Source organism: Eretmochelys imbricata, chromosome 22, assembly GCF_965152235.1.
Source record: "Eretmochelys imbricata isolate rEreImb1 chromosome 22, rEreImb1.hap1, whole genome shotgun sequence".
Lineage (NCBI taxonomy): Eukaryota > Metazoa > Chordata > Testudines > Cheloniidae > Eretmochelys > Eretmochelys imbricata.
Window position 1 is genome coordinate 17189996 of NC_135593.1, and position 22195 is coordinate 17212190.

The 22195-nt window shown below is 40.8% G+C and overlaps 1 protein-coding gene across 5 annotated transcripts in view; it reads right to left on the reverse strand.

Annotated features, from left to right (window-relative positions):
• USP28 (ubiquitin specific peptidase 28) overlaps nt 1-22195 on the reverse strand; it is a 109554-nt gene that overhangs the window by 9834 nt on the left and 77525 nt on the right. For 2 of the 5 annotated variants that reach the window (XM_077839746.1, XM_077839747.1), the window contains exons 3-19: nt 21846-21978; nt 17566-17671; nt 16539-16701; nt 15255-15341; nt 14492-14629; nt 13912-13985; nt 12693-12769; nt 12028-12176; nt 9708-9835; nt 9408-9503; nt 8968-9147; nt 7991-8211; nt 7582-7652; nt 4886-5114; nt 2837-3040; nt 1275-1414; nt 898-1083 (exon numbers count right to left, since the gene is read on the reverse strand). In XM_077839746.1, the coding sequence (XP_077695872.1) occupies nt 898-1083; nt 1275-1414; nt 2837-3040; nt 4886-5114; nt 7582-7652; nt 7991-8211; nt 8968-9147; nt 9408-9503; nt 9708-9835; nt 12028-12176; nt 12693-12769; nt 13912-13985; nt 14492-14629; nt 15255-15341; nt 16539-16701; nt 17566-17671; nt 21846-21978 (2382 nt within the window). Of the gene's footprint in view, nt 1-897; nt 1084-1274; nt 1415-2836; nt 3041-4885; nt 5115-7581; nt 7653-7990; nt 8212-8967; nt 9148-9407; nt 9504-9707; nt 9836-11641; nt 11708-12027; nt 12177-12692; nt 12770-13911; nt 13986-14491; nt 14630-15254; nt 15342-16538; nt 16702-17565; nt 17672-21845; nt 21979-22195 lie in introns of those variants that run through there. The other 3 variants (XM_077839744.1, XM_077839743.1, XM_077839745.1) reach the window with 2 other exon arrangements.

Consider the following 22195-nt stretch of genomic DNA (forward strand, 5'->3'; position numbering starts at 1 on the left):
AATACACAGCACACGAAACATGACTGGGGAGAACCTTGCAAAACTACCATTTAACATGAGAGCAACGCCTGAGGCAAAACATTCCATTGTACTACCATTACAACACAAGTGTATATTTAATGCAATCAGGTCACATCCAGCTCAACAGATGGAGCTATTGCATTGACAAAATCCGTGAGACAAAACATAAATGTTGGTTTACGCAAAGGACAATGCTAAACCCACACCAAACCCTAAAAATGCCCATGTAAACTAACTGTCTGAACAAATTAATTCTCTTGCAGACAGATTTGTGTAGCTGATATGCAATTACAGTCTAGTCTTAGAAAAAAGACTGTGAAAATTTTTTAGGTGTCTGATGTGGTATACTGAGCCTCATAATAGGGCTCTTTCAATTGCCAGAATCAGATAACAGTACCTGTGATTGGAAAAGTTACATGGCATTGACTGTATGACATTGTCAGCTGACAATTATGATGATTATGTGAAAAGTAGAATAAAAGCCATTGACAACTGGGTGAAAAAAAAAAAGTACAAAAGCCACCTTGTGAAGCCAGGCGCCCTAGAAACACCTTAGATATGAGTGACAGGAAGGAAAGGAATGAGAGGAAGAGGACTTAAAAAAAGTGGGAGCAGATCTATTGAGTAAGAAGATGAGTGTGTGTGTTTTTATAGAGTCACTTTTCTGACAACTTTTCAAATAGTTTTAAAAAGTAAATTACTAAACAATTGGACCCAACCTCTCTGCTTACTACAGAGGGAAAAATATACTTGAACGACACACAGTTTCATGGCAAAACCACTACTCGCCACAAATCTTCAGAAAGCCCCAAAGCAACCCACAACTGCAAAGATTAATGCCAGAAAAATAACTAGCTCCTGCACTGGGCTCTGTACCTCCTCATTATATCCATCTGCGTCAGATCTAACCAGAATCTTCCCCACTCTGGGGATCTCCACTTCAGAGACCTGTGAGCTAGGCTGGGCAGCAGACTCTGTCCCTTTAGCATCTTGTTGCTGTTCTGACTGAACTGTAAGGGCTGTTTCTCTCAGCTGGGCCTTTGTTGGTTCTGCCTCCTTTGGCTGTGGCAGCAGAAAGAGGAGAAAGAGAATAAGAAACACACAAAAAGCTAAAACCAAACAGGAAAGCAGAAAGGAGTTGGGTTAAAGGCAGCAGTGCTACAGAATTATAAGCAAGTGAGAGACAGAGGTCTGTTAACACAGAGATGCAAAAACAGCTGGCTGCTGCAGGGCCCATGTTCCAGAGTTCTCACCTCATACAGAGCAGCCTCTACACCATTCTTCTCATAGGCATCAGCTGTATTTGCAATGGCCTGCGCTGTCTGGTCCTTTGCAATCCTGGCATGTTCGGAGGACAGCGAGCGTATGCTGTGTTCACAGCCTGACGATGGATCTGATTGGAAATTCAGAGAGATGTTAACATTCAATAATGTCACCAGGAAGGCACAAATCCAAATGGAAGAGAGGAAATTGGTAAATAGGATGGCTGCATGGTACTGTACCTTAGTATTTACCAGGCACAGTGACCAATGTCCTGCCCCATTGTTAACCCATGAAACTCCACTTTCTAACCTTGTAATTGGTTGCAGCCTCCTTTGTCATGGAAGAGCCAACTCAATTTTCCTCACACACAACTCAACTCTTGGGTAACATTCCAGAAAAGACAACATTTTGAATGACAGGTCATTCAATGTAAACGCTACTAAGGTGTATCCACACTACAAACAAGCTTCCCAGCCCAGGGAGACAGATTCGGGCTAGTGGGGCTCAAGCTAACACACTAAAAATAGCAGTGCGGATGTTGTGGCTTGGGCGGCAGCTCAGTCTCTCAAGTTTACCTGACCCCCGGGTCTGAGCTTGGGTGGCTAGCGCAATTTTTAGTACACTAGCTCACGCTCCATTAGCATGAATCTGTCTACGTGGGCTAGAAGGTTTGCTCCCGGCTGCAGCATAGAGGTACTCTAAAATACCCGATCAAGCGAAGCACTTCATCACAAAAATAGTCACACTGAAGTCAATAGCACTGCTCGTGTTTAAAGTTAAACACGTGCTTAAATGCTCTGGCAGATTAGGGCCTCAAGTTTTTGTACACAGCTCAACAGACTCTGAGCTCAAGGGTCAGTATCTCACATATTTTGCCGGTCAGAAAACAATTTTGTGGCCTCAGAGGACAGAATATTGGACTACACATGGCAGAAAACCTTAATCATTTGGCAAACTGTGATGCACAACCCCAATTTTACATCGCATTTGATTCTGGAGTTTGAAATTTAATCCCAAGGGAAACAAATTAATGAATTATCTCTCTGCACTTTCAACAAATTCTTCTTTACCTCCTGTCCTAAAACATGAAACGCTGCTGTGTACCATTAAACAGCACGACTGCACTTCAATGGCAATATTATACACAACCACATTTGTGAAGCTCAGCGAGACTCATGCTATAAAAGATTGCTGGTAATGGGTGGGGTCTCCCACCCAAGAGGTGAACATGTCAACTTTCTACAATAAACACATAAAATATTAATATAATTAAATCAAACTGAGATTAGATCATTGCCATGCGCTGAATGTAAAACAGGATATGATCACACTTGATGGCATGTCTATAGCTATGCAGATATCAGCACATCGCATGATAGAACATTAGCTTTTTCTGCTGATATGATGGAAATTCAGCAATTGAGCTTAGTTGGTAGCTTTTCCAAGGTGTTCAAAATTGTTATGAAAAGCTTAGATAATGGTGGAATTTATTACAGGGAAGTTATTGTAGAGACATGGAACACGATCGGCAAACACACTGATCTTGTGTTACCTTGTCCTGATTCAGACGTGAAATCCTGAGATTCAGAAGTAGCTGAAGGCTCTATCTGAGGGATCTTGCAGGATTGCTCCTGTTCCCATTCCTCCACCTCCTGTTCAAGCCTCCAGTTGTCCTCTTGTATGTAATTCTGGAGTTCAGGTGGCAGAAGTTCTATTTCTTTCTGAAACTGTCCTGTCTCTGCATCATCATCATCATCTGGAGAAAAGCAAGATTTTTATTTAGCAATGAAACACACAGCAGCAAGATAATACTGCTGCAAACGAGGAATATCTAGAAACATTACAGAAGATTGATCAAATGGTTTGGAAAAATAAAGAAGGAAAAGAATTTTTTTTCCTGGAATTTGAATTCAAGATGCTCTATAAATAAGTACAAGAAGATGGTAGGTGGTCAGTTCTTTGGGCAAAGGACCATGTTTTTGTTCTGTGTTTATACAGAACCTAGTACAATAGTCCATGACTAGTGCTCCTCTGCACTACGGTAATACAAACAATAACTAGCCATAGAAAGGTACATTTCTGCATGGCGCACCTGGGCTCAGTAAACCCACTCAAAGTAACAATCAGGACTGAGAGAGGGCATAGATGATTTCTCTTTACCAGAGGCTACCATAATGCTACAGATGGGGCTTAAAATGACAATAACTAGAAAACTTGGAGTTCAGCTTAAAACTCTACACTTCCACCACTACATGAAACCCAGGGGTAGGAAACTGCAAGGATTCCAGGTAGTGAGTGATTTTATACAGGTACTGAAATATCTAGGAATAATGAGACACTGGATAATAATGGTATTTCAGCTGTATAGTACCGCTTAAGGAAAGACCATACTTAGGAATGTATCTAATACCGAATGATAATGCCCTATCCCAGATTCTTTCTTTTATAAAAATATTTAAAAGCACAAGGATCTTTAAAAGCACTAAATGTCTATTAAGTCTCATTAAAAGCATAGGATGGGTTCATTTTAGAAACTGAAATGTCAGAGCATGAGGAAGACAAACAAGAACTTGTTTCAGCTTCCGCATTCCCATTAACTAGATTCTCCAATGACTATTGCTGCATTGTTTGCTTCTATTATAACAAAATGAGCCATGTATGAAATTATTAGGCTCTTCTAGATGGCCAACAGCTGTACGATACCACATGTATGATAATGCTTGCAAGTAGCTGCTTATACACTCATGCATTGTAAACACACAATTACAAGGATCAGTTATCATTAGTGATAATTCATCTCAGGCACAGAAGGGACGATACGCTGCATAAACAACATGCACTGGATGTGCTGTGTATATTATGCTACCACTATCTATCAGAAGCCAAACCAAAAAGCAGGGTATAAATGGCCAGGCCAAAGTAGGAAACATTCTGTTTGATCTTATAAATGATTTGCCAACTGCACACACACACACACACAATGAGAATGCCAGAATACAGGCAAACTGAAATACAAAGACAAATGCAAGACTGGACATTTATACGGATAAGAAGAATAGTTACAGTTAATGCTAAGAAAAACCCTGAAGCATGAGGTTAAGACAATCTCCAACAATTAGGGATTAGGACATCCTTAATTTAATGGGGGACAGATTAGCCCGCATATGCCTGCTACAAGATTTCTTTTACCTTCCTCTGAAGCATCTGCTCTGGCGACTGTCAGAAAGACAGGATACTAGGATAGATAGACAAGGGGGCTGACCCAGTATGGCAATTCCTATGAGCCTACATTAACCAAGCTATTTGAAACAATACTTTAGTATCAACCCAAAAGGTCTGAACAAGCGCTCACTTGGGCTGGTGAATCAAGCACAGGCAGGACAGGAAACATCTCACTTCACATATCTGTTTTGCTTCCAACTCCCTCTTTGGCCATGGCCAAATTAAAATCCCCTTTGTCACAGCTTCCCCATCCACAGAACAGGGATAACACTTACTAGTGTCATAGCGGAGTTGAGCAGGTTAATGGTCATTCAATGCTATGAAGGCAACACACACTACACAAGTGACTAAGTACTACCTGCAGCTTTGGTTCCAGTACCTGCAACAAAGTAGGACAGCTTATCATTGATGTACATAAGACAGTAGGCACTGGCATTCCTCAGGCCTCCATATGAATCTCTCTCCAGTTCTTCCCAGGATGATTCTGTCACAGAGATGTCATTGAATTTGAGCCAGCTCTTCCGGGGCTGGTCATATATGTAGGCCCAGTAGTGACCAGCATTTGCTTGGCCCTCGTGAACCAGGACGGCATGCAAGCGATAAGGAACCTGAAAATTCACATGAACAGGATTTCCAGGCTTATCTTTAATAGATGAAGTAATCGAAAATCTATGAAGACATTCACAGCTGTCATATGCTTAAAAATTGTCCATTTGTACATTTGACTGCCTAATGCAAACAGATTCCCTTCCCCTTGATGAGCTCAGCTTAAAAACACTTCTATCCACTACCACAGTGTCACTATGACATCCTAAGCCTGACCACCCCACTGGTATCCAAACCTGTCAAACTAATTTTATGTTCCATGTGTGGAAGTCATCATATCTCATCTAAATTATTTAATGAGTTTCTTACTACTGGGGCTCTTTTTAAAATGTTTGCCAGAGACCCATGATGTACCAGACACAAGTTCTTCTGGTTTCTATTGCTGGGGCGAAAGATAATTGGAACTTGGAGCTAAGCCCCCTTGCATTTGCATTAAAATCTGAAACAAAAATTCTCAAGCAATCAGCCTGGCTGCCTGTAACAGAGCCCTGTGCCTGGCACAAAAAGTATTTTCAGGATTAAAATTGGAGCAGCATCCTGCAAGTGTTTGTTGCATATATTTTTAAAAATACACTTCCTACAGTGGCTTTGATTCTCTGAACACACCTCTGTAATTCCAAACTCTAAGATTACCTGCACTGCTATGTGGTGACAGAACGTATTGCAAAGTGCACTACCCAAAGACCCGCTTCTTACATCAGAGAGAATAGTCTAGGCTGATAACCAAAACCCATCCAAAAATAATGCCCTCTCTGTAGAGTCTACTCAGAGGACGGTAGTTCCCAAGGTCCTTCCCGCCCAAAGTATCTGAGTGACACGGATCAGAGGATACTTCATCACTCTCAGATCTTGGGAATCTAACACAACTCTGAGGACACCAGTGTATAATTTTCAGATGCCTGTTCAACCTATGCTTCCTGTTCTTTGATACAGAAACAAATGAATCCAAGAAGAGCCTGGGACTCTCAGTAACTGGCTGCTCTACTCGCAGGTAAAGATTCAGAGACCTCATGCCCTGGTGGATGCAAGAAGTTCTTTTGCAGATAGGCTCAGACTCAAAACCACCAGGCTCTTTCTCCAATAGATCAGAGACCTCTCAGGCAAAGACTTAGGCGGCCCTCTTGGTCTGACAAAGTCCCATCCTGCTTATGTGGGCCCAAGATCCAGGCTCATTCCTAGGCCAGTTCTTGCTGGAAAGCCTTTATTATCTGTTTGCAGTATTTACTGGCAATGCAGTTCCTGGCTGGTGGGCAGATGGAGCAATTGCCTATCTAAGGTGTTATATACATTGCAAGGCATCCACAGTGAAGGTGACTTGATAGAAATACTAGGTCAAGGACAGAAGTCTTGAAATCTGAACACTTTTCCCAGGCACAGAAAATTTAATTGTCAGAAAAAATCCAAACACAAAACAAGAAAAAGCTAATGACAATCCCTTTTTTAAAACTCTAATCCTAATACAGGGAGATGACTAGGTTCTGCATCCACTGAGGCTGAAAAGCACAGAAATGAGACAGTTGGCAGTGGAGGAGTTTCTGGACTCTTGGTTCTAGAAAACTGGAAGAGAGCTCATTCTCACACTACCTCTCGCCCCATCCCCAACAGCTTTGAAACAGGTCCAGTCACCAAGTAGCAGGGCAAGAGATCTCACATCAGGTATCTACTGAGCAGGTGTCATGTAAGTAGGTAGAACTACAAAGTGCGATTCAGCAGAGAGAAGAATTCTGAGCCCTAAGCCAGGCCATCTTGCACCAAGAAGTCAGCTATCTACAACCGAGACCACACAAAGGGGCTAACCTGTTACATACTAACGGGAAAGGGCAGCGAAATAAAGGTTAGCGTTTACCTCAGTTTTCATCAAGAAAGCTAGGGGGGAAAAACACTGACACTATTTCTTGAAAATCCTTAAATTTTTCAAAACAAGATTTTCCTGGGGAATTTTTGAAATATGCTAACGCAGAAAAAGTAAACTGACCACCAACAACTTGGATTTCACTTTAGACAATGGACATTGTTCAACTGGTAAACATAGTAGAGCATGACTACCCTGCTACTCTGCAGTGACATGGGGAGTTCATCCTTCAGGGTCTTTGACCAATCCAGATATCTATGACTCTACAACATTCATCTTAGCATGCGCAGGTGCCCAAGTGCTAATGGAAGAAACTGACAGAGACGAGTGTTTATCTAAGATTATATTAAGTGCATTATATTCAGTTTGTTTTTAGGTTCATGGATCCTATTATTCACCTACTAAGAACACCATTCTAAATAAGTTATTTCCCTCCTCAGAAAGGCATGTGTTTCATTTCAAAGTGAACTTGGCAAAACATTTAGACACACACACCCTTCCTATGTACATGCATGCAATTTCTCCTAATATTAACGTGACCTATAGGCACACACCAGCAGAACTATATCATTTTAATGAGCCCCTATATGAAAACCTAACAAAGCCACACTTCCTACCTGACGGAGGACAGGGTCGCCATACATTTGACCAATGGATTGATTGATTCTGGTAATACAGTCCTTGAGATCTATTGAGAAGAAGAACACTGATCACCAACTTTGTTTAGATAGCGCCCCCTTAATCCCAAACACATGGCAGCACAGAGATACTCAGAACACAGGCCCATGCCTGCCCTCGGATACAGTCATGCAGTTACTACCACAGAAGTTAATGGAAAGTTGTGCATGCTTATCCTGTGATAGACCAGGGCCCTGTCACAAGACATATAAGGATATTTCTATACTAACGGCTGAAAAGCAGCCACCTCTGGGGTGGAGCATGGTTCAGAAGTTATCTAGCTGAAGCTACCAGAAGGAATTTAGGTTAGCAAAAGGCTGAAATGCACGATAAATACTTGGGGCCAACCTTGAATGTCCTGCTCAATCTCGCTCCTCCATCGCTGCAGGCACGTCCTAACTAGGCTCATCTCCTCCTCTGTGACCACACGAGGAGCTGGGCATTCAGGCATTTCAGCTGGTAAACAGGAGGGCTGGGGAAGTTTGCTCATTAATTCTTGCTGGGCTGGAGGGTTTATCAGAGTGGATGCTGCGCCTTCAGTGTCCTCAGTATTTTCTGTTTCTAATACACTGTGAAGCAAAAGCCACATACTGATGGACACACCATTCAGGCTGCTGTTTCCAGAGAGCATATGCAAGTTCACATAGCTTTAAAAAAATATTCAAGATCTGAACAAGCAAGTTTCCATCCCAGATGACGCCAGGCTTAGACTTATTCACTAGTCAGGAAACAGTTTGGCAGCCTATAAGCTTATTAAAGTGCAGTCACTTCCGAGAAGACCAGATCCCAAGACAAGAGGTGATGTAAAAGTTCAAGTTCTTACAGGACTCCACAGTGAAGCATAGAGCCACAATCCACAGCACTGACAATTCCTTCCCATTTTACCAGAGAACTCGTTTACTTGCTTGCTTAAATTTAGAGCGCAAGCCAACCATGGTGGGCAGATTTGTGATAATTCAATATTGCACTATTTTAATGGTTGATGAAACAAAACAAATGATTACTACAATGTGCAAAGAGTTCATATCATTTATCTCAAGATTACTGCTTAAACATAGCAGTTTGACTTTGTATCTGGAGAGGAAAAAAGCACAAACTGGATGCAGAGTGTTATCTGCACAGACTGGTAGCACCCATCTGGAAGCAGGGATACTCAAAAGCAGGGACTAACTGTGTTGGTGTTCATACCACACATCCCCAAGGTTCTGAGTGCCTAGACAACTGAATCACACGACATAACACCTCCTGGAGCAATGATCCAGGACTCTTTAGCTCAAAAGGTGAAAGCTCTCTCTTTAGCCAACAAACTTTTTTTCTTTCCTCACCTATTTTGCTGCAAAGGTTCATTCAGACCACAGCACTCAGCTGGGGACTGTGCGGGCATCATCTGAGAGTCCTGAGCAGAGGGAACAACTAAAGGTAGCTTTGTACTGGCAAATTCAAGAACATACTGCAGCATGTCAGGTAATGGGAAGCGGCTTGGGCCAGAGCCATATTTCATGTATCTAAAGAACAGAAGCAAGACAGCAGAGGTCTGTTAACTGAATCCTCACACAACTCATTGTACATGGACAGGAAAATAGTATGAGCAAGCCATATTTATTATAAAATATAAATGCCTAGTAGTTGCTGGTTATACAAATAACTAACTGCTGTGTTACTTAAATTAAGATCTTGAATACAAATAGCCCTTATTCAATTTCATACCTTGTTTAAAGAGAAAAACACCAACTCCTGGGGGAGGGGGAGGGAGTTGGATGCTTACCTTTCCAATTTCTGCTGCAGAATTGCTATTTGCTTCCTCAACTTCCTGGTCTCCTCTCTCTTCCTTTGAATAATCTCTTTATTGCTGTACAAATACCTAAACGAATACCGCCCCCCCCAAAAAAGTGACTGAGTGAGATTTGTATACCTCTAAGCTCTGCATTGTCTCTCATATGCATACATTTTAACATTTCCCTGCTCACAGACCCACCCACCCACCCCTCTATTTCTCTAGTTAGAATAAAACAGAGCAAAGTGTGAGGAATCAGTTTTGAAATACAACAGTCTTGTAAAATCTCACCTGTCCATATAAATAATCTGGGGAAATTCTAGTTTGTTGTGAATCTTCTCTGGCTGCCCTAGTGACTGATTGAACTCGAACCGGGAGAGTTCAAAGGTTAACACGGGAGGGAGCTTTGTAAACCAACGCTGTAACAAACAGAAATGCCCCAACCAGGGCACAGGTTTTGAGAGGATTGCTGAATGGCACATTTTATATCGACAAGTTATTCTGCCCCCAAATAATTTTTTTCCCTTATACATACGAAGCGTGTACTAAATCAATATGAGTTGCTATTTAGAAAACCTAATTTTACAAAATATAAGACTTCCACTTTCATTTTAGACCTTCACCATACAAAACATAGTTAAATAATATCCAGAAAGTCAATATTTGATGCCCAGGGCACTCAGATTGATAGACTACCATCTAGTCAAGGAGCGAATTTAGAATAAGTTGGCAAATGCTACACTGAAACAATGTATGTAGGCCCAAGGCCTCAGAGAAGGAGAGTTACTTCACAATGCTGTTGGCACGCAATGAACATCAACAAATAGCAGCCCGTAACCAATCTCTGTGCACTCAGCTATTCAGCGACTTTTGGTCTATTCAGAAACTGTTTAGCTTAAAAGGCACAGACAACAGACCCAACTTCTCAATATTTGGAGTGTGCAATAAGTGCCACACTGAAAAGATTATCCGTAGTTGCATTTATACTTTCCCCGGCTCCCAGCTTTCAAGAATATTTCTAACATCCATTGCCAGAAGAATATTTCACACATTCTTACGCAGTGCCAGACAGACAGTACCCTCCCTGTTTTGGGCTCCTGATAGTACTCTAAGATAGTACTGCTCTGAAAGATCCATATCAGAAAGCCAGAACACAACAGTTCATCCGTGGAATCAAAATGCACCAATAATATTGACAGTGACGGCCAATATTAATGTATACAGAGGGAAGCTGCCATTTATCATGACCCTTTTGAGAAAAATCAACCAAACATCCTCATAAACAACAACAGAAGGGAAATGTTTATAAACCTGCTATTGAGGTAAAGAAACAGATTTCCAGTTAATCCTGCTGCAAATCAGGCTTCAAAACACTCACCTAAGGTCTCAAAAGATAAAATGCACTTTATTTTCCACGTCCCCTATCATGCAGTCCACTAGTCAGGATATCCTGAGAAGTTAAATTAATGAGCACAGATTTTCCAATCACATCTCTTAAAAATAAAAGTGACAGTCCTTGATGCATGTCCTGGTTTGAGACACTTTCCCCTATTTTTCAGTTAACCATTTAAAGGAACTAAGCGCCATGGACCTCTCCCATCACCTGTTTAACTCCATCTTGCTCACACTGCTCAAGATTTTGCACTACACCAATCCTACCAGAAGTCTGCTTCAACTGTGTCCATGTGGCACTAACACAAGAGCAGCAATCACCAAAATCAGGTAGTTGATTCCAAAGTTAGATGGGCCTTAAAACAAGCTCACCCTGAAGTCAAACCTCTTTTTCCTTTTTTAATTCAAGTCACTGCAACTCATCTTTCAGGTATTCATCTAATGAGTGAAACTTCTTTTCCCCTCCCCCTGTTACCACCAACCCTTGCAAACATCTCTTTAGCATTATCTTCCAGCACCTTTTTAACATGGCCTACAAGCTAATTTCCCTCAGTCTGCCTTCACATCACATGAATCCTTCCATCATTTTAGTTGACCTTCTCTGTAGTCTAACTTTCCCATTGCTTTTATCTATAAAGTGAGGCTGAATGCAATGTGTGTATCTTCACTTTTTAATTTGTCACAAAGTTAAGCAGCTTATGATTGGCTCATGATTTGAGTAATTAAAAAAAGGAAAAAATAATCAGCACAGGCAGAAGGTTAAGAGTTACAATGAGAGAGAAAAATGCACACTATAACAGGGAGAAAAAAAATACAAATTCCAAATGGCATACCATAGAGTTAAGCACTGTACTTTTACCCTCCGAAAATATGGAGGCAGTGGTTCTCCCCTACTCAGGTACAGGTAGGCTTCAATAGAAAGAGAGAGACTTTATCACACTTACACATCAGAAGCAGGCGCCTTTTTAAAAGGGTAAACTCCTGGAGTAAGTTACATTGGACAACAACGTCTTTACAAATAAACTAGGGCTTGGTGGCTTAGATATCAACTCACATTTAACAGTAATGTACATTTAACAGACTGACCATGTAATGTTTTACATTTGGTGAAGAGGGAATGTTTACAGTCACCATTTTAAGTTACCAGGATAAAACAGGACCTCCCTGCACTACATTGACTGCATCCTTTCAAGAAGAGCAAACAATACATGCAACCAACCTCTTGTCCATACTTCACTGATTGATCAGAAGGTAGTGGCTCAATCTCCCCTTCTACCATGGCCCCTTCCAAACATTCGTTCAAGTTTCGATAACCGTTTACCTGAAGGGGATACTGGCCAAAGGTCTCTATCTTGGAAAAGGTCTTGCCTGAATAAAGGAGAAGGAAAACAATATAAACCACCTTAAAACACCAACAGAAAACACTCTCTCTTCTCTAACTTATTTTATCATATACAACTATATGTTTCCTACCAAAACAACAGCTTGTAACGCTCCACGAAATCTTGCAACAAATCACGCGAGATCTTTCATCGGGCAGGCAAGTTACACATGTCATCACAGTAGAGAAATTAGGCCCCTACGGCTCATCTTCTCTAGAGGTGAGACCCTTTACAAATCTATGTTCATAACGGTAAGCATTTAATAGAGAATATTACCCTTTGGAGAACAGACTTTACATTATATTCGCCAGCACTAGGACAACTATATAAAGATACTCTTATCTATACGCCTATTGTAATAGCGAAGGACCAGACAGACAATCTCACCAAGAAACTGCAACAACACACAATGTCACAAATCACATCATAGATCTACACTACAGCAACAATCAAACCACTCAAAAAAAGAATTAAACGTAAAACAAAAAAATCTCTAACTTACCCTCATGGACCCCTTCCGTCAAGAAAGTCCCATAGAAGAGTTGCACCATTGGGTTCTCTGATTTGTCTTGAGGGCTGCTGTTTTCAAAAGGAGATTGTATGCATTTTGTTAGACAGAAAGGGAGCATATGGGTGAGTTACACTTGCCTTTACAAGAATACACATATATTGGAATTTTTATTTTGATGGCATCAACAAAATATAACCAACATTAATATAACTGGAGGAAAAAGTAGCAAAAATGGCTCAAAACACAAGCTATGAGGGAATAGGTTGTGTGTGTGTTTAAATCCTCAATTAATAAGTAAGTATTACATATGCTGCCCTTCCCCCCCCCCTTTTTTTTTTTAAGGCCACAAGGTATTAAAATGGACTTAAATTTAACATCTAAACCTCAGCCTTGGGCTTTGTGCCTAAAAACAAACCAAAGAAGAGAAAGCCATTAGTTTGTACTAATACTGATAATTATACTCTACATTTTGAAAGTGCCTTTAGAAGGATCCCAAGATGCTTTTGTAAATATCATCATCCCTTTTATGTAGATAGGTAACACAGAGGTGGGAGTGACTTGCCTAGATCAGGTTACAGAGTAAGCCAGTGGCAGAAACAAGACTGCAACCCAGGAGTCCTGGATACTTGACTTCTATTCTAACCCATACTTGCTCATTCTGGATAAGTTTGCACTCAGAACTCCAGTTATGCTTTTTTAACATGCCCCTTTATCCTTAAGGACAAAAAATTACTCTTCTGCACTTAAAAAAATCATCAACAGTTATTTAAGTGTAAAAAGCAGCTGATTTTCATACAGCGTGACCCTGTACACGTCAAGACTTTTTATTATAATTGTAACTATCACACTACAGATTAATGCACTATTCAATATGAATTTACCCCATTGGCTGTAACAACTCTAAAAAATACAATATGGAGTTTATTACCTGGTGGACAATCCATGTTGAAGAGTTCCATAAAAGCTTATGTACTCTGCAGGTCACAATGGCACTGAATAAAAGCACCTATCTAGGGAAGAAGTGCTGATGCAAACATAGAATGCTGAATATTATTGAAAAGGGATTATCCTGACTGGTGCAGTGAAGAAATGGTTTCTTCATTTGCCTAAAATATTAATTTAAACTCTAACATCTATTAGCCAAACAGCCTCATTAAAAATCTATTTTTCTGGACATTAAGTAAAAACAACCCAAAACATAAAAACTCACTTTACATTCACAGAAAGCTGGAATGCATCCTCTAGCCAATCCAGAAGCTTGTGCGTGACTTCGCTCACATCTTGCTAAAAGAGAGCCACAAATTGGACAGTGAAAGATTCTACCAAGAAAATGCTTTGATATAAGCAGGATTTATTAAAATCTCACACTTTTTCAAATATACTCACAAAACTATTGTGGTATCTCTAACCATGTGAATAACCTATATGAGCTATGTGTTGTTACCACTATTCTAGATCAAAGATGAACACTTTGTCCTGCACTGTACTAAGTCAGAGGAAACTATGCTGGGGACATGGAGAAGTCGTCAAGTTTCAAATCTGATGATCCCCAACAGCAACTCCGATAGCAGTGAAGGGACAAATTTCACACTGACTATTTAACCGTCTTTTTGGTAGGCACGTACCTTTCACTGTCACGTATCTTTAAGAGAGAGTTTTACACACACTTGTCAGGTGAAACACAGACAGGCAAGTGTTTGGAATTATAGTAGCATTAAGTGAAATATGACTGTTTACATCTTTGCTAGGGCTGTTCTGAGAAAAGCCAAGAGGCATTGTATCCATTTTACCTGCTGTTCGTCAGCTGATTTAAATGCGCCTTTTAAAAGTTCCAGTGATGCAGTGGGGTCTACAAATTTACGATGTGTCCCCAACATTAAAGCAAAGAGACACTGAAGTTCCTGCATGAATGCAATATTTCTCTTTTCCTAGAAAAGAAGAGAGCACAATAGTCTACTGCTCAATAAAAGTACGACACATATATGAAGAGCTAAATTACAGGGCCAGCACATAGGATGTTAATACAAGGGACAGTCTCAGAAGAGACCAACTTGTGTTAGGAACCCATATCTCCTTCCCCATGATGCAAGGATCTTTCTTGAAAGCAAATCTGATCGTGAATTAAGCACACGGGAGAACTGAAGAATTTGCAATGGTTCCTCAAAGTGGGAAATCTGGGATCAGGAGAGGTGCCAGAAGTAATATGGCATCTAGAATAAGAAGGCCAAGCTGTACTCTAATATTCTGAAGTTCAGACTTGAGCTAGAGACTTGGGGTATTAAGGAGAGGTAGGGGGGAGACTGAGAGGAAATAAGTCCTGAATTTCCAGAGTCACCAAAACAGATTAACAAGACACAGATTTTCCACTCTCTCTGCAGTTCCTAGCTTTTGAGAAAAATTTATGAGAAACTTTCAACCATTTCTGTGATAACGCATTGTCCTCAAGAGCAATTTCCCACCCTTGTCCACAAGCAGCAGCTCAGTTTTTATAGAGTCACCAATACAAACTGCCAGAATCCCCTGGAAGAGGCAGGCATTTCCAGGAGAACTTACACTGCGACTTCGATAATTCTCAAGCATGCGCTGCGGGAGAGAATAACCAAGGACCAGCCTACGAAATTCCGGCAGCTGGAAGAGAGACTGAAAGGAAAAAATGGTTAAAAGAGACTGTCCGGGCTGGTCAACTCAAGTCTGGTCTTGGGTCTCATCTTCATTTCCCAAGTCCATGTCATTCTTTGCAGACTGTATGTTTTCTTACCCACCCCCAAATTCTTCAATGACTTTCTCCTCAAAAAATAAAACCTTTAACAGCTCTGCCCTTCCTCTTCCCCAAGACTCAATTCCCTCCCTCCATCCCAACTAAATTTTTCAAGTAAATTAAGAGAAACCTTTTGAGAAAGAGTGAGGAGAGTTCTTCCATTTCACATTGGAAATTGGAATGATAGGGCAGGGGAATCAATCATACCCCCAGAGAAGCATTTCGGTAACTGTTCCCCACTTCGCCCCAAAAACAGAAAAAAACCCACCCCCGACACTTATCTGCTGATGTAAAAAGAGCCCAAAGAATTAAGTGTGTTTGGTTCTTCTTTCTGCTGTCTCTTCTCATTTTACTAATCACTAATAATAATCATTAATGATGCACTCAGACTAGTTTCTTATTATTTCAGGCATCTAAGCCACTGTACTCCATTAACTGGAATCGGATACACCATATGCTGTGGAGCCAGCATTCACTCCAGTAAAATTACATTATCACCACTTTACCAGTCTGGCTTCTGTCATTCAAGAAGTATTTTACCATTGCACCATGACACAGGACACATATTTGTGAATAATAATAAATACATAGATATATTTACATAGCCTTTTTTTCTCATTTATCTCATTTTTGCCCTGACTACTTGGCTGCTGTTTTTGAACAAGATCAGAGTAAAATATTCTGCCACATAAAGAAAATCACACTTTAGATCATTTTTGTTTAAAACGTGAAGCAGAAATCTGGCGGGCCTGCACAATCTGCTCTCAAATCTTAGTTATGCAATTGAAGTCTCTCAAAAAAACTGCATCCCAGGGTGAAGACACCCAGTTTTTCTTTTTCTATTAATGTGAAGTTGCTGATAGGAATATGGAGAAATACAGACTAGCTAGCTGGCTCACTGTGACCTTGGAAAAGTCAACTAACTTCTCTGTGCCAACATTTGCCCACCTGCAAAAAGAGGACATTACTTCCATCGTGGAGGTGCCACATAGCTTATTTAATTGCAAGAAAGGCACGTTTTGACCCCAAAATGGCAGGCATTACAAAAGGGTAAAGTATTACTGTTACCACGGCATTACCTGAATGACTGCGCTAAACCAGCATGTATTTCCAATGTTCTTCATGCCAACAGGCCAGTCATTCACTCTCCTCCAGTCATTCTGCTTGGGATTCTCTCCCCAGACTTCACACCGTTTCCTTTTGGAGCGATTTTTGTTTTCAGCAGCATTTGCTTTGTGGGGCCTGTCAGAGGACAAGTATGCAAACGTCACATTGTAAGAAAGCATCCCCAGAGTCTTGACAGCCTTTTAAAAGGGACAGAAACTCATTTTGGTATGTAAGCTTGGCTAGTCAAGTAACCACAACAGAACAAGAGAAAAGGAATTGGACACTACTGCAGTCCCAAACAGGAGACATACATGGAGCTGGCTCACAGACTGGCATACAGTGCCTGTCACCTCTAGGACTATTATGTTATTATCTATCTATTATATTACAGGTCAGGGTTCCATTGTGCTGACAGATACTCACAGCCATCCCATCTGCCTCACAGAGCTTCCATTCTTAAAGGTGAGAGGTAGTTGGGTGAATCAAATAGGGCCTGGAGGGTGGAACTGGTAACAGTACTACAAACTTTTTTTCATAGACCTACATGTGAGATTTGTAGACAGAGCATATTCTGTTTATTAGTTAATGGAGATAAACTCAAAAAACGCAACCCAGTTAAAAAAGGACAAAGTGAATGGCTGTTTAGTAACCTAGTGCCTAGAAATTAAGGCAGGAGGCCTCAGTACAGTTCTTAATGGATAGAACCCACAAAAGCCTCTACGTTGGTCACATCGGTAGAGGTGTCAGGGACAGGATTGGCCATGAGGATAACTAGCCTTCAGTATGGTAGTGCGGTACTGCCAGTCTCTCCAAGTCAGATACAAAGTACCTTGGCGACAGTCCCCAGAGGGTGATAGTGGAAGCACCTTCCATCACCACTAAGTCCTCTTAAGTTGAATGAATAACATTTGTTTTACAGTTGATAAGAACGCACTCTGCATAAAGCCCCAGGGTCCAGGTAGAAGCAAAGAACAAAAAGCAACATCCACATTCATTGACCTGTTCGCATCTCTTTCTACTGCTTGAACTTCCAGAGACTCCAGTAAGCTGAGAGCAATGACTGCCTGGAGGTCATCTTTGTTATCAGGAGTTAGATCAATCACATCTGGAAATTGAAGTGGAGTTATCAGTTTTACACTAGAAGCAGTGAAACATTTAAAAAAAAAGGCCAAGGACCAAACAATGTTAACACAATTTTGCTTCATTAATGCAATTAAATCAAACAGCAGAAACATCACAACTTTAAATTAACTCCATGTCCTTTTAGTTTAAAAAATAAATACTCTACAATCTAGCAGTGAGCTGGGAAAAAGGTGTGCACTCCACGGTGCTACTGAAAGACCAGGATTTCTTTACACCTTGATTAGGACATGGGAAGTGGATAAGCAACAGTCTGAATTGGTCTAACAAAAGGAAAGTGAATGGGCCTTAATTAAAGTTCTTAGTACCATAGAGTCACAGATTCCAAGGCCAGAAGGGACCATTGCGGTCATCTAGTCAGACCTCTTGTAAGCCAGAGGTCTTCTGCCCCCAAATAAATCCTAAATCATATATTTTAGAAAATATTCAATCTTGATTTAAAAATGGTCAGTGACGGAGAATCCACCACAATCCTTGGTAATAGTTCCAACGGCTAATGACCCTCACTAGTAAAAATTTGTGTCTTATTTCCTGTCTGAATTTGTCTAGCTTCAACTTTCAGCCATTGAATAATGTTATACTTTTCTAAGATAGACTGAAGAACCCGTTATTAAATATTTGTTCCCCGTGTAGGTACTTTTAGACTGTAATCACCCCTTAACCTTTTCTTGTTAAGGTAAACAGATTGAACTGCTTGAGTCTATACCTCCAAAGTGTTTTATCTAATCCTTTAATCATTCTTGTGGTTCTTCTCTGAACCCTCTCCAATTTATCAACATCCTTTCTTAACTATGGGCACCAAAACTAGACACAGTTATCCAAAAGCGGTCGCACCAGTGCAAAATACAGAGGTAAAATAACCTCTTGACTCCTACTCAAAATTCCCGTTTATGCAGCCAAGGATTGCTTTAGCTCTATTGGCCACAGCTTCACATTGGAAGTTCATTGGAAGTGCAGCTGATTATCCACCACAACCCCCAATGCTTTTTCAGACTCACTGCTTCCCAGGAAACCCCCCATTCTGTGCGTATGGCCTAACGTCTTTGTTCCAAGATATATACATTTACATTTGGCTTTATCAAAATACATATTGTTTGCTTCCACTCAGTTTAGCAAGCAATCCAGATCGTTCTGTATTAGCGACCAGTCCTCTTCATTAATTACCACTCCCCCAGTGTTAGTTACTGAAATGGCTTTAAGAAATAAAGGGGTTTAGTTTGTTAACATTTTGTGCAAAGACTTGGAATCAAATTCAAGTCAGACATTGTGTACTACTGGTCCCATACTGAGTCTTGCGAATGCTCAGCCAATTACAAGGTCACTTGGTTTGCCACCTATTTGGGAGTAAGAGAGTGAAGAAAGCAGCCATTTTGAAACAGATGGGCCTTAAACAGCAGAATAAAATGTAATTGAGTGCCCCCCCCCCCGCCCCAGCGACTCCTGAATATGGTGCTTCTTATTTTATAAACCTGTTTAGTGCATAACAGGCAGCTCAATTAGGGAACGCATTGTTTGTGCAGCATATTTGTCTTTTACATGATTAAAGGAAATTCTTTCCAGTTACTTGTAAGTTTAGATTTATATATATGTTTCCTTAAATTTTAGCTTATATTTATACTTGGGGTTTTGTTTTGTTTTGTTTTTAAAGCATGTAATTGCTTTTAAAAACAATTTCCAGTTATTCAAACTCCTCGTTCACAGTAATCTGTCTGGGAGAAGGTCATCTGGCCTATTGTCTAGGTGCTCTAGCTGTCAGTAGCGTTATTCAGCTGTGCAGTAACACAAAACAGATTTAGCTGCTGAGCAGCAAGAACCCGTTGAAATGTGGTAAAGTAAGCCCCTCCCAGAAGTTAAAAATACTTATTTGATCTTCAGATATGTGAAGCATGGCTCCGTGCCCCTGCCAGATACTATCTTTCCAACCATGCTTCTGGCAAAAATCAGCTCTTGGCATTTATCTGTTTCCAGGAAAAGGGTGCAGTAAGCTACCTTCTAAGGAAAAATCAGCAGTGATTTTACAGCAATTAACATCAACAACACAGCTGTGCTTGTGGTAGCAATTATGTAATATATAATGCAGATGGGGCACAGGCTATTTACCTTATGCCATCAAAGCCTGTCTCCACCAGTTGCTCCAGGTAAAATTTTCAAAATCAGCTAAACCCTATTGACTTGCAGTGGTCCCAAGACACTTAAGACACTCAGGTGCTTTTGAAAATGTTACCCTTAGTGGCTGCGTATGTCACTGTTGCTCTAACATCAGTATAATTTTATAGTACAGACACACTCGCAGGTACTTAGGACTACTATCCTGCTGGTTCTTGGGGCCCTAGAGGCTGGAGTAAGCTCAAAAATGGTAAATGTGTGAGTGAATGAAGAACTACTTCTCCAGCTGAAAGAGAAACTGGATAGCGAGGAAGTTCTTGTGATAAAAGCAGCTGGTTGTTCAGTGGGCAAGAACGATCAAAGAGTGGAACACAAGCTTCAGAGAAAGTGCTTGAAGACTAGTTTAAATGCTCAAGAAAACACTAAATGGAGGAGTTTGGTTTCCCCAGGCTGCTAACAGGTATCTGTAGAAAGAAGTACATGTCTTAACAACTATCCTCAGTTCTCTATGCTATGGTGTATGACTGCCTTAAGGTCACAAAAGGCTACCAAAGCAGGGGAAGCGATCAGAGAAGGTCACAAGCCTCCAGGAAGAGCTGTTAGTTCTTAGCAGACAACTGATTTTAAAAATGAAAATAATTTCAGCTGGACAACTGGCATGCTGAGCACTGCTTATGGCCCTTTAGTTATAGTCTTTAGTTATAGTTATTCCTTACTTGTAGGATACTAGAAATGGATGGAAAACATTAAGCTCCTTTTGGCTACCTGAGTTACAAGGCCCTCCCCAATGAGAGCTTCTTAGACCCAGTCCTGGCCAAAGTCCTTCAGCCACTAAACTGCTGTAATGCTGTACAATAAGGCCGTCTGTATTTTATGTGTTGACCATAATGTTCTAGTTTTCCAGTTGGGTGGCAGGACCTTACTTGGTAATTATTTTGTTTCCTTCTTAACTGTATGTTATCAGCAACCACTGTTTGTTAGTTCTACCATGCAACTCATGGGCATGGAAGATAGGGCGTTTTGCCAATCACTTAAGAGGTGTTTACTTGACCTGGGAAAAAATGTCAGCTAAGTGGAAGTACTCTCAGAAACACTGGACATTCAGAGCCTGATCCCAGGAGCCTGAAGTACAAGAGGGCCACAGAATTAAAACCCAACTGAACACACAAGAGAGCACTCTTAATGAGAAATAGCATCCACCTGGAAATAAATAAGAAAATAATCTTATAAATGAGAATCAGTTTAAAAAAATCAGGTAGAGTGAAAGTAGGGCTGACAATTACTAAGCAATTTGTTATTGCTAGAATTACACGACTGTGCCATACCATTCATATTTTATGTGAAAGAGTATGCTGTAAAGCAATGAGGGCACAAAGAAAAAAAATCTAAGAGCCTAGCACATGTTTGCGCAAGACAAATAAACACTAAAAAAGAGGGCCATAAAACTGAACCAATTTTCAGCAACTTCAAATCCTGTTAAACGTACACATTCTTTAACCATTTCACTTGACTGACATTGGTTCAACTAGCAAGGACACCCTGCGCCGGAGCTGTACCTGCCCTATGCAACAGAAAGGGTGAAACAAAAAGGTGGAGTTCTAAAGTGGACTCAGTTGTTCCCTGTTGCCTCGCTATAGGAATTCAAAGTGACAGTTCATCCACTTGGTGAAAAGAGCCGAAGTGGGGCTTATATAGGGCACAAGCCTTGTGGTAGCCCAGCAGAGTGAATTTCACCCCCAGCAATTTCGTATCAGTGATAAACCCATCTCACTTTCTGAGAAAGAGTGACCAGCAATGCACACAATATTCCTGATAAGAATGAACCACTTACTGGTGGGAAAAAAATGAGGAGTACTTGTGGCACCTGAGAAACTAATAAGTTTATCTGGGCATAAGCATTTGATAAAGGAGGGTTTTAGCCCATGAAAGCTTATGCCTAAATAAATTTGTTAGTCTCTAAGGTGCCACAAGTACTCCTTTTCTTTTTGCTGATACAGACTAACACGGCTATCAGTCTGACACCTGTCACCTACTGGTGGGGCGCTCTTTGCCCACAGCACTCCCTTCACAGTCAGATGGTTCCGCAGCGACTGCTTCCTGGCCTGGCTCTTTAACACGCTCCTCAGTGAGGAAGTTGACTGCTTCTGTTAGGTCACCATTTGCGGCCTGAGAGGAGAAAGGGGGGAAGGGGGAAATAGCCAAGCACCCATTATTCCAGATTCTTTTATATACATCTGAATGAAAATCAACACCATGTACGTGAAACAGAACACGCTGGCACCAAGTCAGCTTTCTCTAGCCATGAGAAAAAGCTGACTGCCAGAAAGGAGTTAAAATTTTAAGGCTGAAATTTGACAGATGATAAACAGTTAGGGTTCATTCT